Source organism: Cololabis saira, chromosome 19, assembly GCF_033807715.1.
Source record: "Cololabis saira isolate AMF1-May2022 chromosome 19, fColSai1.1, whole genome shotgun sequence".
Taxonomy (NCBI): Eukaryota; Metazoa; Chordata; class Actinopteri; order Beloniformes; family Belonidae; genus Cololabis; species Cololabis saira.
The window spans coordinates 28,376,721-28,390,348 of NC_084605.1; the positions used below are offsets into that span (position 1 = coordinate 28,376,721).

At 41.5% G+C, this 13,628-nt stretch overlaps 1 protein-coding gene across 1 annotated transcript in view; it reads right to left on the reverse strand.

Annotated features, from left to right (window-relative positions):
* Window positions 1-2,259: 2,259 nt before the first annotated feature.
* Window positions 2,260-13,628, reverse strand: part of LOC133419589 (CDP-diacylglycerol--glycerol-3-phosphate 3-phosphatidyltransferase, mitochondrial) — a 50,069-nt gene continuing 38,700 nt past the window's right edge. Inside the window, exons 8-11 of the mRNA XM_061708842.1 lie at window positions 12,188-12,479; window positions 10,749-10,897; window positions 10,525-10,655; window positions 2,260-2,896 (exon numbers count right to left, since the gene is read on the reverse strand). Coding sequence (XP_061564826.1) covers window positions 10,536-10,655; window positions 10,749-10,897; window positions 12,188-12,479 — 561 coding nt within the window. The 3' untranslated portion in view covers window positions 2,260-2,896; window positions 10,525-10,535. The remainder of the gene's footprint in view (window positions 2,897-10,524; window positions 10,656-10,748; window positions 10,898-12,187; window positions 12,480-13,628) is intronic.

Here is a 13,628-nt window from a genome sequence, read left to right on the forward strand (position 1 = left end):
TTAAATGAAGGTGAAGCAGAAATACCTGAATATTTATTTATCCAGATTTGTTATAATTTATTGTTTTTGTTCTTTCTTTGTCTCATTAAAGTTTTCAAATCAATCCTGTGGTTTGTACATTAAAATCATTGATTGATTCCTTTATTTTGACAGAATTCCAAACATTAAATTTGAAGTATATTCAGTTCAATTAATAATTTTATTACTTGGCACAAATATTACTCCCTTTAACCAGTTAAGAAGTTAACAGCACTATCTTATCAATTACAAAAGCATTTAGTCATGCTCTGTGGAAATGATCTGAAGTCTACATCTACATCGTTGCTGTCAACAGTTTTCCGCCGTTTATCTTATCTGATCATGTCACGTCCTGTTTTAAACCCTGCCATCACTGAGATGACACTTCAAGCGAAGGAGGGAGATTCCCGCGCTAAAAGGGGCTGAACGGTGCGCGTTAACGCCCACAGAGAACCAGGAACATACCCGGCAGGATGCTGTTTGAGGTTCACCTTGATCGGCTGAAGTCTGATACCAGACCAGTTCAACTGAAGCTGGTTCACTTCATTCACCATGACAACCGATACTGATGGTCCATCTGCTAGAGGCGGGACAGGCTCCGCCTCCCAATCAATCATATCCTAGATAATCAAAGGGAACAATAAATATCTGAGTGGATACAAGTCTTCTCTTTATCAGAGAAGCATCTGAAGGAGTGACAAAGGAGCATTTTCTTACAAAATGTAAAAGTGAGTCTTACTGATCTAAGTCCCCAAAATTCAATCAAATTATGTCAAAAATAAGCCCAGGCTTTAATGGTCTGACTAACTTCTTTACACTTTCTTTTTGAAAAAGGTAGCACGTTTATTTTTCCAGTTCCTGCTTTAGTTGCAACCCCTGTTATGCTATAAATGTTAAAGTTCTCAATATTTTTGGATTTATAGTTTGTTCTTAAAAGAAACAAAAACTAGAATCATGATTGTGACAGTAAATGGTTCACACCAATGTCGCTCCATTTGATCTTAAACTCTGTTTAAGTTCTGCAAAGTACTTTACAATGTGTCTCTTACACGTTGTTGATTTATAGTGGTACAAAAAAATAATAATTCACCCCTCTGTCCAGTGGATATGAACTCTGGCTAAGGAGACCAAAATGTTTTTTAGAACCAGGCTGTAAATGTGTTTGGTTTGACCTTTAAACATGGGGGAGCAATCCTCTACTGGTCAGAGGATGAACTGCAGCGTTTCCTACTTCTTTGTTGGTTTCAACCTGGAAGTTGGAAGATTCAAAGGAGTTTCATCAAAGCTGGCTTGAGAAGCGCTGAAGCTCGAGTCAGAGATGATCAGGACCACAGCGGTGGTCAGCGATACTGCTCTAGAGGTGCAGCATGCGTCATTTCATGCTTCTTCACCTCAAAACTCTCCCAACGCATCACTCATAAGAGCAGGTTATGTGAACAGACGAGTAAAAAGAATAAGAAAGATGATTTTTTTTTTGTTTTTTTTCTAAATACAACCGCTGCAGTTTAAATAACAGAGGACCTCTTGTTTAGTATTTAGAACTATTCAGTATTAAATAAATTGCTGTGAAAGTTGCTGGTCATGTGGAGCAACTCCTGACAGCTGCAAAGTGTTACATTTTTCTGACATTGTCTCAAAATAATCTTTTCAATGTATTTTCTTTATCGTATTGATGAAATATGTATTTATATACTTGCTTTCTTATCTGTTAGTAGTCTATGCTGATAACAATGCTATTCTGAACAACAATGACGAAAAAACACCTGCCTGTAAGCCGTGTTACCACGACAACCAAGTTTTTCAGTGTCAAAGCTTGTGTGATCGTGCGCCTCACAGAGTTTTAAATACTAATTTTTGGTCAAAAGTGTTGATTTTTGGTTCACATTAAACATATTTATCAGATTTAATTGAATAAAATCAGAGTATAAATGCCCAGACTGGTTACTAAAGCCACTCTCCGCAGCGACGCCACTTCTGAGTCTTCTCCTACGCCGACAATGAAGTCAGTTGTTGAATGTGTAAATATAAATCTATTTACTGACAAACATCAGTTATGACATCAAACATTTGGAGTCTATAATTCGCCGTCTGACTGGAAGGAGCTTTTTTTTTTTTTTTTTTTTTTTTTACGAGAACTGCTCAACCAGTTAAGCTGCAGGTCTGAAAACCAAAACAAGGAGTTGAAAGACTCTGAAACTCGTGACCAAACAAACGGATCACTTACAAATCACCCTCCCCACATTCAAGTTAGTCATCTTATCCGTTCTTGACATCCAAAATATTGCCCATTGCAGCTTTAAATAACGTTCTTTGGTGTAAATTTGAAGTCACAAAAACTCACATCTTCCTTTAATTTACAAACAGAAGACATAACGGTACACAGTGTTGTAGGCAGAGCTGTAAACACACTGGCAGAGCTGTTATTAAGGCTCCTCGAGGGACTGCAGCGCTCCACCACGCCCGTCCGTTTACCATCACAGCCTTCATCTCATCGCAGACGTTCACCAGTCCTCCTGTAGCTTTCATCCATGTAACATCAGTTCTTGTGGAGGTGCTTGTACAATAAGAGGTTTTGTTTGCTTTTTTAACTACCACAACAGAACCAGAAATCCAGTGTGATTTAGTCCATCGTTAAAATGTAGAAAATAAAATGGAGTAAACCAGGTACAGAGCTGAAATAAAGAGGCTTTACCCCTAAACTCACGACAGATATCCCTCCTGCGTGTTAATGAGTCTCTTCCTGTGACACCGCTGAGGAAGTGACGCTGCAGACGTCGAGTCTCGGCACGCCGATGCCAATCAGGTGCATCGGGGTTTTCTTCTGATGGAGCGGGACCACCTCCCCGTCGACCTTAAATACAGGGCTGAAGCAACCTGCCTGCAGACACACAGAGGGGGAAATCATGACAGTTATTACAGAGAGGACGACATGTGAAGGCCGGGTGCTGGCACGATGAGCACGATGTGTAATGGGCCGCGTCTCCCTCACTATCAACCCAGAAGCATCAGTCGTTTGGAAGATTTTCCCAGAATCCTCTTCCAGCTTCCTGCAAAACATGTAAGACTTTAGACCCAGTTACTCAACTGACATCTTTCCTCTTCCTCTAAAAACAATGTATCACCTGTGCTTCCTTGTTCTGTATAACATAGTGTTTTCTGGGGGGAAGAGATTTCTGTAAGATTACATTCTGAGGAAAGGAAACTAAATACATTTTTATTTTGAAGTGGGCTTGGTGTTATTTTCATTTTGAAAATTCTTGTGAAACATTGCATAAAAACATCCTGCTGGAATCCAGAAGCAGGCCGGTTTGTACGATGGAGTATTAGGGCCAAACTAAGACAAAAAAAATTGGAAATTACGAGAATAAAGTCGTAAAATTACGAGAATAAAGTCGTAATGTTGCGAGAATAAAGTCGTAATAGAATAAAGTCGTAATATTATGAGAATAAAGTCGTAAAATTACGAGAATAAAGTCGTAAAATTACGAGAATAAAGTCGTAATGTTGCGAGAATAAAGTCGTAATATTATGAGAATATAATTCATGAGAACTCTAACAGGAAGAGCTTCTTCTCCCTGTGTTAAAATGAGGAATATTGAGCATCTTGTGAAGTTATATTTATATATTTATAATATATTACGACTTTATTCTCGTAATATTATGACTTTATTCTCGTAATTTTACGACTTTATTCTCGTAATATTATGACTTTATTCTCGTAATTTTACGACTTTATTCTCATTACATTATGACTTTATTCTCGTAATTTCCTTTTTTTGTTTTTTTGTTTGGCCCCAATACTCCGTCGTAGGTTTGAGATGACAGAAAGGCGACGGGTTTTCGTTGACAGCTCCGTAGTCCTCGCCCTCCCTCCTGCAGGAGTCTGGGTGTCATCCCTGACAGCTCTCCATCTTTCACCGCTCACACTCACGATGCCGGGTCTGCTGCCTCCACCAGCCGCCTCATCCATCCCTCTCCCCCTGCAGCTCTGGTCACGTCCCACACCGATTACTCCAATTCTCTTCTCGTTGGTTCACTGCACGAGTCCTAGTTCAGACTTCAGTCACTCATTTCATCAGAACTTCATTGGCTCCCGATCCACTCGTGAGTTCTGCTCCTCAGCTTCAAGGCTTTCCCCTCACCCAGCTCCTCCATACCTCTCAGACCTTTTACTTCTTTACACACCACCCTGCACGCTCAGGTCCTCCTCAGCCTTCCTCCACTCCAAAAAAAACACAGGCTTTGTAGTTTTGAGCTTGTCTTGTTAGTTCCATATTGTATGTTATAGGAGCTTGAGACAGGATTTATGAAAAAAATGTGTATACGTTTTAAGTTTTCTAGTAATAATGTCAGATGAAGCGTTCCAAACCAAAAAGAATGAGCCCTCTAGTGTATCTCTCCGTTGCCTTGAACAGGCTGTGTGCTGCAAAATGTGCTGCAATTCTGGGCCCGAATTTCCCGCGCTGTCCTGCGGATGTGACGTCACATGACGCTGCATGCGCGTTCTCCCCGTTCTCCCGTGCCGGCTTCACTGTTGGCTGCAGTACCCCCGACGGCCGTCGTGGTGAAGGGTGGCGCTAATGAGTCTCATTTCTTATTCTTGCCTCAAGCTCCTTTAACTTGATGTTTTAAGCTTCTGCTCTTTTGTTGATTTTTTATTTATTTTTTCCTGTAAGGTTTCCTTGAGTGCTCTGAAAAGTGCCAATAACTAAAAAGCATTATTATTATTGTCCAGTGTAACTTAAAGCAGAGTGTCTGCAGGAGTCGAACCAAACCTGTCGGCTAAGAAGAAACTGAGGCTACAACTCACGCAGCCTCACCAAAACTGGAGATTAGAAGACTGGAAACACGTTGCCTGGTCTGATGACGCTCGATTGTGGCTGTTATTAGAGAAGGAAACATCAGGATGGGGCGTAAACAACATAAAAGCATGGATCCACCTGCAGCTTAGGCGTAGTGTAAGTGGTAGTGTAATGGAGCGAATTATATTTCCTTGGCACACTTTAGGTCCTTGAGTACCAACTGAACCTTTACTGAGCATGTCCGTCCCTTTATGATCACAGTTCAGCCACCTCCTGATGCTCAACCCTAGAGCAACTTCAGGATGTGGTGGAGATTCACATCCGAGATGTGCAGCACACAAATCTGCAGCAAAGGCGGGACGTTATCACGAAGGAGGACCAAAATTAATGTTCCCAACACTTTGTAGACTCTGTGCCACGAAGAAATAAGGCAGTTCTGAAGGCACAAGGGGGTCCAACCCGGGACTAGTAAGGTTTCCCTAATGGTGAGCACGCTACATTAGAGGTGTCAAGTAACAAAGTACAAATACTTACTTAAGTAGATATTTTGGTTATCTATACCTTACTGGAGACTTTTTACTTTTACTCCGTACATTTTCACACAATTATCTGTACTTTTTACTCCTTACATTTTAAAAACAGCCTCGTTACTCTATTTCATTTCGGCCTTTAAATAAAAACTATCCAGTTAAATTGCTCCATCCGGATTGAGTGAATTTGGTTGTGGTTGTTTCAGCTGTTCTTGTCCAGTTTTGTTCTTACATCCGTTCCCTCAGATTCCTGCAACTAAACTTGGATGTACATTCCAATAAAGGTTAGGATAAATGACAACATGCCTCTGAAGTTTGACTTTTTGCACCATTACAATACTTATAGCAACTAGTCATCATATCTGCTGCTCTCTGAAACACATGTTAATGCTCAATAGTACACATATATGCTTCTTTAATATATTTGCATTATACTAAGATGCATTCATTTTCAATGGCTTTTGTCCTTAATGGCTTTTTTCCCCCTTAAATTACTTTTACTTTTATACTTTAAGTAGTTTGAAACCAGTACTTTTATACTTTTACTTGAGTAAAAAACTTGAGTTGATACTTCAACTTCTACAGGAGTATTTTTAAACTCTAGTATCTATACTTCTACCTGAGTAATGAAGGTGAATACTTTTGACACCTCTGCGCTACTGCGATGGACTGGTGATCTGTCCAGGGTGAACCTGCCTCTCCCCTGTAATGAGCTGGGATAGGCTCCAACAGACCCCCGTGACCCTGCAAAGGATAAAGCGGGTATAGATAATGGATGGATGGACCTCTGCGCTACATGTGGTTTTTTTAACTAACTATCAGAGCAACTGAGACGTGCCCCGGCCCGCCACTCGAGGGCAGCCTCGTCCCTCAAACCGCCCTGTGCAGCAGCCGCGAGGTCGCGAGGTCGTGAGGTCGTGAGCTGCGTGTTAAACCTGCTGACAAGCTTCAACCTGCTGCCTGCAGTGGAAGGACCCCGCTGCCGATAACATCTGTCCGCCTTATCAACGGAAGAAGCTTTTGTTGGACGGCCGGGTTTTGTTTTTTTTCCCCTCTGCGAGGAAAACAAGAGGAGGATTTACTGTAAGTGAAGTCCACAGATCACAATACCAGATGGAAACAAAGAGGAGCACACAAACAGACACGTCTTCAAACTGCTACTTAACTGACAAAGAAATCAAAATGAACGTTGTTTATTGCTGCCGGACTACAAAATAAAATAAAAACTCCTCATAGGAGAGCCAAGCTATCATATGGCAAAGAAAGAGAATAAAAGGTATCAGATAAACTGATGTACAAGAGGACGCCCTTTTGTCACATTCAGGTTTTTGAAGTATCTGAATGTAAAGTAACTCATTTTGAAAGATAAAACTAAAAGCTGGAAACAAAGTTGTGAGATCCAGTTAAAGGTTGAAGGTTTCGGAGCAGGAAGTGAATGAGATTTAACTGCACAGACTTTTTAAAGATTAACTAACGCAAAAAACTGGAGCCATGATATAGTTCAGAAACAGGATTTATGAAGCATGAAAAAAAAAAAGAAGAAAAAGCTACTCCTGGTCGTGCTGCTGAAATGAAAACACATCCTCTCTTATAAAAGCATTTCGACAGAAATCATCCATAAAGTATAAAAATGTGTCTTATTTTATATTTTTGTCGCCAAACCCCCTGAAAGACGGCAGAACTTCCTACGCTTGAGTACAACATGTACGTTTGGATTTGATCACATATTATTTTTAAATGTAATCTGGAGTCAAACGTGACGCCGTCTTTCCTCCAGCTCGAGTGAAAGTCGATCAAACTGAAGGAAAATTCTGCCAAACATGCCAACAAATCTGGATAAAAAACGTAAAAGAAATAAGTTGTTGCGATGGTTTAGTTCTAGTCCAGATGTCAACGCCGTGGCGGGAACCTGGAGAGAGCAACGCTGCAACGCTCGAGGACAGAAAAGCTTTACAGATACTTAAAATGATCGATGGGTCCACAAGCTGTGAATTTGACGGTGTTCGTGGTTGTTTTTTTTACATTTATTCGGCATTATTGTTTTAGCTTTTATGAAACACTGACATCTTACATGTACGTCGCATGTGATGCTGTTCATCCAAGGACAACATGGTGTTTATTTTTAAAATCATGTGTTGAAACAATGTCCTTTCGCCTTCACATGACCTTTAAAATGATGTTTAATCTTTAATTAAAACACAGCTTCACATATAACTGTCAACACAGACCTGCACGTCTTCTAATACCACTTCCTCCCACTAGAGGTGCACGTCTGTGCATCTTACACCACTATCTTTGGCTTTTAGTGTGTGACAAATTAGTTCCCCACATCTGTGTGAAGTGATTGTGCACTTTATGTGTCTGTTCTTTGTCGTCTATTCTCTATTATCTATTTTTTTATTACTATTTTATCGATCATTTTAGTATGTTAGTGATTTTATTGTTTCTACACTGTGTACTGTGTTTTTCTTTTGGTATTGTTTTATTTTCTTGTATGCTGTACAGCACTTTGGTCGACCTCTGTGGTTTTTAAATGTGCTTTATAAATAAAATTGACATTGACATTGACTATTAATGCTTTTAAATGATTGTCAATATTGCACAAATTTTAACTTTATAAAGATGTGCGGAACCAACTCGGCGTAACTAATCAACCCTGCAGCTCAAATGTGGGTGAGTTTTTGTTCAAAGAGAGAAATAGAGGAACAAGATTCATAAAAAGGGGATTTGATCACAAGACTGACTGGAACATTCACGTTTGACTGAATTAATTGACGGTAAATCTAAAATATCAGCAGTTTATTTCTTTTCACGGGTCAGAAGTGTCGTCAGTAAACAGATTGTTGGGTTCAACTCGATCTTAAGGGTTGTACTATTCTGTACGAGTATACGTGCAGCTTGAGCCCCTAAAAGGGCTTGCACACTTTATTTTTTTGCTTGCCAGCATTAAACAAACAATAGGCCAAAATACACTCATTATTGTTCCTGTATGCATATTTGAGCGCTCCAGGGCAGAAAGATGACTTATTTTTAACCGTTTCCTTTTGGCAGCGGATCAGACGACTGTGTTGCTCCTGGCTGCGTTCAGGTAATAAAGACGACGCCCATTTACTGTCAAGAGCCAGCCGCTGATGTTTCCTGTTGTCAGAAACTTAGAGGCTTCCTCTGGCTCTCCTGGCTTTCCCTCTATCTGATGCTTGGGGATGATAAAACCCTCTTTTCAGAATCCCTGGTCGACATGAACGCCCGTGTCCTGGGCAGCAGAGGATGCCCGATGAATCCTTCTCCTCTTCCAGTCCTGACGGGACTCACAGTAACACAGTCCACAGTGTCAAATCATCATCGCAACGCAACACTGACTCACTTCTTGACAGCAGTGAATCAGCCGACCCGCTGTCCCCGCTCGCACTCTGGTGATTGAGGCTGCTGGGAAGGCGAGGACGGGACCTGGGACTCACCACAATGACTGCAAACATTTCGAAGAAGCCGCAGCTTGTTTGACTGTGTGTGTTTGTGTGATTCAGCACAACATGCTGAGGACTGTGTTCTGTCCACGAGGCAAACACGACAGACAAAATCTGCACAAAAAACAACAGAAATGGTCCAGGAATATAGAAAGAAGTCAAAACAAAATTGTGGTTCACTGTGACTTGGTTTGGATCGAAGCGACGGGTGTGAACATTTGTGATGTTTTCTGTTGGTCCATAAAACAATCAGCTTTCTGAAGCTGGAAAAGATTAGATATTCACTGAAGGGTAGTTGTAACAAATTTTATAATAAGTGGCTTCCCTTTCTTACATTCTTCCACTCTCTCCAGTCCCTGCCTCCTGATTGATGGATCCCCCCTCCCTCTCTTCTCTCATTCCTCTCTTTCTTCCTCCTTTTTATCTATTTATTTACTTTTACTTTGTTTTTGGGGTTTGTTTTTTTTTTGCTTTGGGTTTTTTTTTTGTTTTCTTTTTTTTTTCTCCGCTTTTTATTCATCTATTTTTTTAATTGATTCTGTGTAGCTTTAATGCTTAAATATTACTTAAAATAATTTGCATTTATTTGTTATTATTTTCGTTGAATGTTTGTTCTGTTCTTGAATCAAAAAAAAAAACATCCTAGGAGGTAGACAGTATCATTTTTTTTATTCCTGTTCCACTGTGCCTTACCCCCTAATAAAAATATATTAAAAAAAAAAAAAAAAAAAACAATCAGCTGATCATCCCAGTTGTCTGCAGGTATATTTTCACACACAAAAAACTATAATAAAAGGTGCAAATCTTCTAAGTCATTACTGACCCGGTAGAGAACGTCTGTACAAACCTATTGCAATCAGGCTTTAAACGATGATTCACACAGGGGCGTCCGAGAGCAACATTTCAAAACAACTGAGATGGCCGGAGAACTGCTAAAAACAAGTTTTTACTGCAAAACCAACAACAGTCATCCAGTTGCGTTCCTGCTCCGCTGCACGCCTGGACCGCTTGTTTTCATTGGTCTGGTTGTCACTGTCTGCAGCACATCCTTCATTTTTCCTGACCAGTTTCCATAGTTACCGCTGCACCCTGGAAATCAAGGTTGACTCCTGACACGACACACTGATTATCCGTACTGAAGAGGAACGGAGTCGTGACGGCTGAGCTGCTTCCCTGCCAGCGTTTCCCCCTAACTGGGTAACTCGGAGACGACACGCCACGCTGCTGGTGACCGGCTCTGAGTGTTGCTCATCTTTAGCCCTGTTTTAATCTTTATTGTTGGGTAATGATGTAATGATCCATTAAATGCTCTGTGCTGCTGTGGATCAAACGCTGAAACGCGGGCCGATAATTCTTTCTTTCTGTTAATTATTGGACAACAAAAATACAGACCAAGGAAGCTGTTTGTGCAACTTGAGTGGGTTGCAACCCTGCACTGTTTTTTGAATTTCACCAGAATAACGATCTGAATGAAATATCTAAACTTTGGCAGGAAAGTGGTTTTTCCTGTTGAAACTTTGTGAAATCGACCAAAGAGCACTTTGCTCAAACTCGGACTTTGGTTTTATTTTGCAGATTTACAACTTGTTTGCTGTATTTTTCCTTGTTCTTTCGGGACGAGCTGGACTTTTCCCACAATGAACCGAGAATAAGTGCAAACAAGCTGCAGCAGCTCGTCTCACGCAACATCAGTGAAAATACGCTTCTCACCTGCCGGGGTCTCAGAAGAAGTTCTTGATGAGGGGAGTGACCAGCTTCACCCACAGCTTGACGTGGCGGTCGGGCCGCTCAAACGTGGAGTTGGACACTTCCGCGGAGCGCTGGTACAACATCTCCTGCTCCTGCCGGGTTCAAACACAGGTGCACAGGTTCAGCAACGCTTTACACACTCGTTCATCATTTCTGGCTGCGGTTTGGAGGGATAATGGACCGACCTCCTGCAGCTGGCTCTGCAGCTCCTCGTTCTCTGTTACTATGGCGATCTGGGCCTCCAGGTCACGGTGAACCGAGCGGTAACCGAAATTAGGGGAGCCAATTAGAGTGAGGCAAGGCCGATCCTGCCCCCGGAGGTAATACCACAGACCTGCGAGGAGAGGAAAATCGGAGTCAGAGAGGAGGTAATGCTTCAGAGAGCCATTTCCAGCAGAGATTTCTGTCGGCCCAGACCACAACTAAAAGGAAGCACATGCAGAAATCCCCGGCGCGGATCCAAAACCTCAAAATATGAGAGTGTGAGAGTGCATCCTTGTCCCAAGGCTACAGTGACTGTACGAGCCTTTGATTCTCACGCTACACACCACCAGAGCAGCAGCACAGAGAGCAACGCGTTTCATAATTTTCCCTGAGACACCTCATCTGAGAGTCTGGGGTTTGATATCAGTACGTACTTTTTTTTTTTTGTTAAGAGAGAAAACCAAAATAAAGATGCTGTGAAAATCTTTCCATTTCAGACGTAAACCTCTTATTTCTTGACATTAAGAAAATCATGCCAAAAAAGCACACACATCTGTAATATAAACTCCAGGTGTCGAACAAAGAAATGTGTCCACAAAAACAAGTCCACACACCAGGATAAATGCTCCCTGGAACATTCCTCGAATTTCCAGCTCACCGTGATTTTCAACCACAAACCTGATGAGGAGCTCTGGGGAGCATTTATCCCGGCATCCAGACTACACTTTTTTTTTTTTTTAAAGAAATATATATATTACTTTATTGTTCGTGTAATCACAATTTTTATGACATAGAATTATTGTGATTTAATTCATCTGTCTAATATGGTTTTTCTGAACTTCTTAGAAACCCGGAGCCTCATTTATCACTAAAGTTAAAGAAAGAGCTCCGTATCTGCAGGGCGCTTTAAAACACCGGCATTCATCAAGTGTACGTAAAAAACAAGCTGAACGCGCGTCAGATCAATCCTAAACGGTGACAGGCCTCCTTTGGAAAGCCTCTGTTACCAGAAAACACTGGAAATAAAAGCAAGGCAATAAAACAAAGCTGGACGTCTTGATTAATGTTTGCAGCATTTAACAGAGCTTTTTTTTTTTTTTAAATCAGGATTTCTGGGGAAACTTTTAGTTGTTATTATTATTACTCTCTTCTTGATATGTTAAACTAAAACTTAGCAGTGGGAATAAAATGAGGGGAAGCTTTGAAGCCAACCATAACGGTGATGGCCAGAGCCGTTGCAGCAGGTCTACAGGCAGCCTCAGAAAAGGCCAAGGGTGCGAGTGTGTGACTGAAATAAGAAAAGCAAGACCGCACACACATCCAGTTTGAAACCAGATAAATAATGCAGCGTCCAATCTTTTTGGCGCGAGGCGGCTGCGCTGCACGTGTGCGGGCGCGTGTTTGCTGCTGCTCCACCCACCTTTGGCGTGGAACGTCCACTGCAGCCGGTGGTACTCGTGCAGGTGCACCCGCTCCTGCTGGCCCCGCCGGCACACCTGGTTGTAAAACTGCCTGGCGATGTGAATGTAGGCGGCGGGGATGGCTCCGGCGACGCCCTTGGCCCCGAAGAACCCGTTGACCTCCGGGGAGGCGGTGAGGATGCGGAAGCTGGCGCCGACCCCGAGCACCAGCTGCATGTACGCCTGCGTCAGGTTGAAGTAGCCCGACGTCAGGTACACAGTGGAGTCCGGCCCGGCGTCCGTCAGCAGGCGCTGGGGGGGGGGGGTCGGCGAGAGACAAGAGAGTCCAGTTGCATCATTTACATCAGTGGTCTTCAACCATAGTCTTCAGGACCCCCGGTCCTGCATGTTTTAGAGGTTTCCCTGCTTCATCACACCATGATACAAGTGACTGTGTCATTAACAGACTTGTGCAGACCTGGGGCCGGATTCACCAAAATGTTCTCAAGAACGATCTTAAAGGAGCTTGAGGCCGGATTGTGGCAGGATTTATGAAAAAAATCCGTATACATTTTAAGTTTTCTAGTAATAATGTCAGATGAAGCGTTCCAAACCCAAAAGAATGAGCCCTCTAGTGTATCTCTCCGTTGCCTTGAACAGGCTGTGTGCTGCAAAATGTGCTGCAATTCGGTCCCGAATTTCCCGCGCTGGGCTGCGGATGTGACGTCACATGACGCTGCATGCACGTTCTCCCCATAGACATCATATAGAACACTATATATGTTCTATATGATGTCTATGGTTCTCCCCGTTCTCCCGTGCCGGCTTCACTGTTGGCTGCAGTACCCCCGACGGCCGTCGTGGTGAAGGGTGGCGCTAGAGAGTCTCATAAAGAAATGTCTTAAGATCTAAAATTAAGAAGTTCATAAGAAAGTTCTTAAGTGCAATTCCGCAATATTTTCTTAAGAACCGTCTTAAGAACTGTCATTTCTTACAAATTTCTTATTTTTCCTACTTAAGAACTTCTTAAAATATGGCTGTATCCGAAATGGCATACTAAGTACTACATGCTACAAACTGCATCAGTATGTACTGTATACTGCATACTAAATGAAGGATTCAGTACGCCTGTACATAAGAGCCGTCACAATTTTAATAAATGTGTTAAAATGAACATATCAGTCTATTGAATTTCATTTTATTTTATTAAGCTACATATGTTTGGGTTTTTATTTAGTGCACCTCTACGTACTTGGTATACAAAATTATATTTATTATTTATTTCATTCAGGCTTACCTTTTCACAGATGGAATTTTAAGACAGGTCAAGTTTGTCTTAAAGTTAAGAAAAAAGTATTTTATTTTTTCTAAATATTTTCTTTTATATTTTTATTAAGAACTTTTATTTCAAGAATACCATTTATTCTTAAGTTTTTTCTTAAGAAGAAACTTAAGTATTTT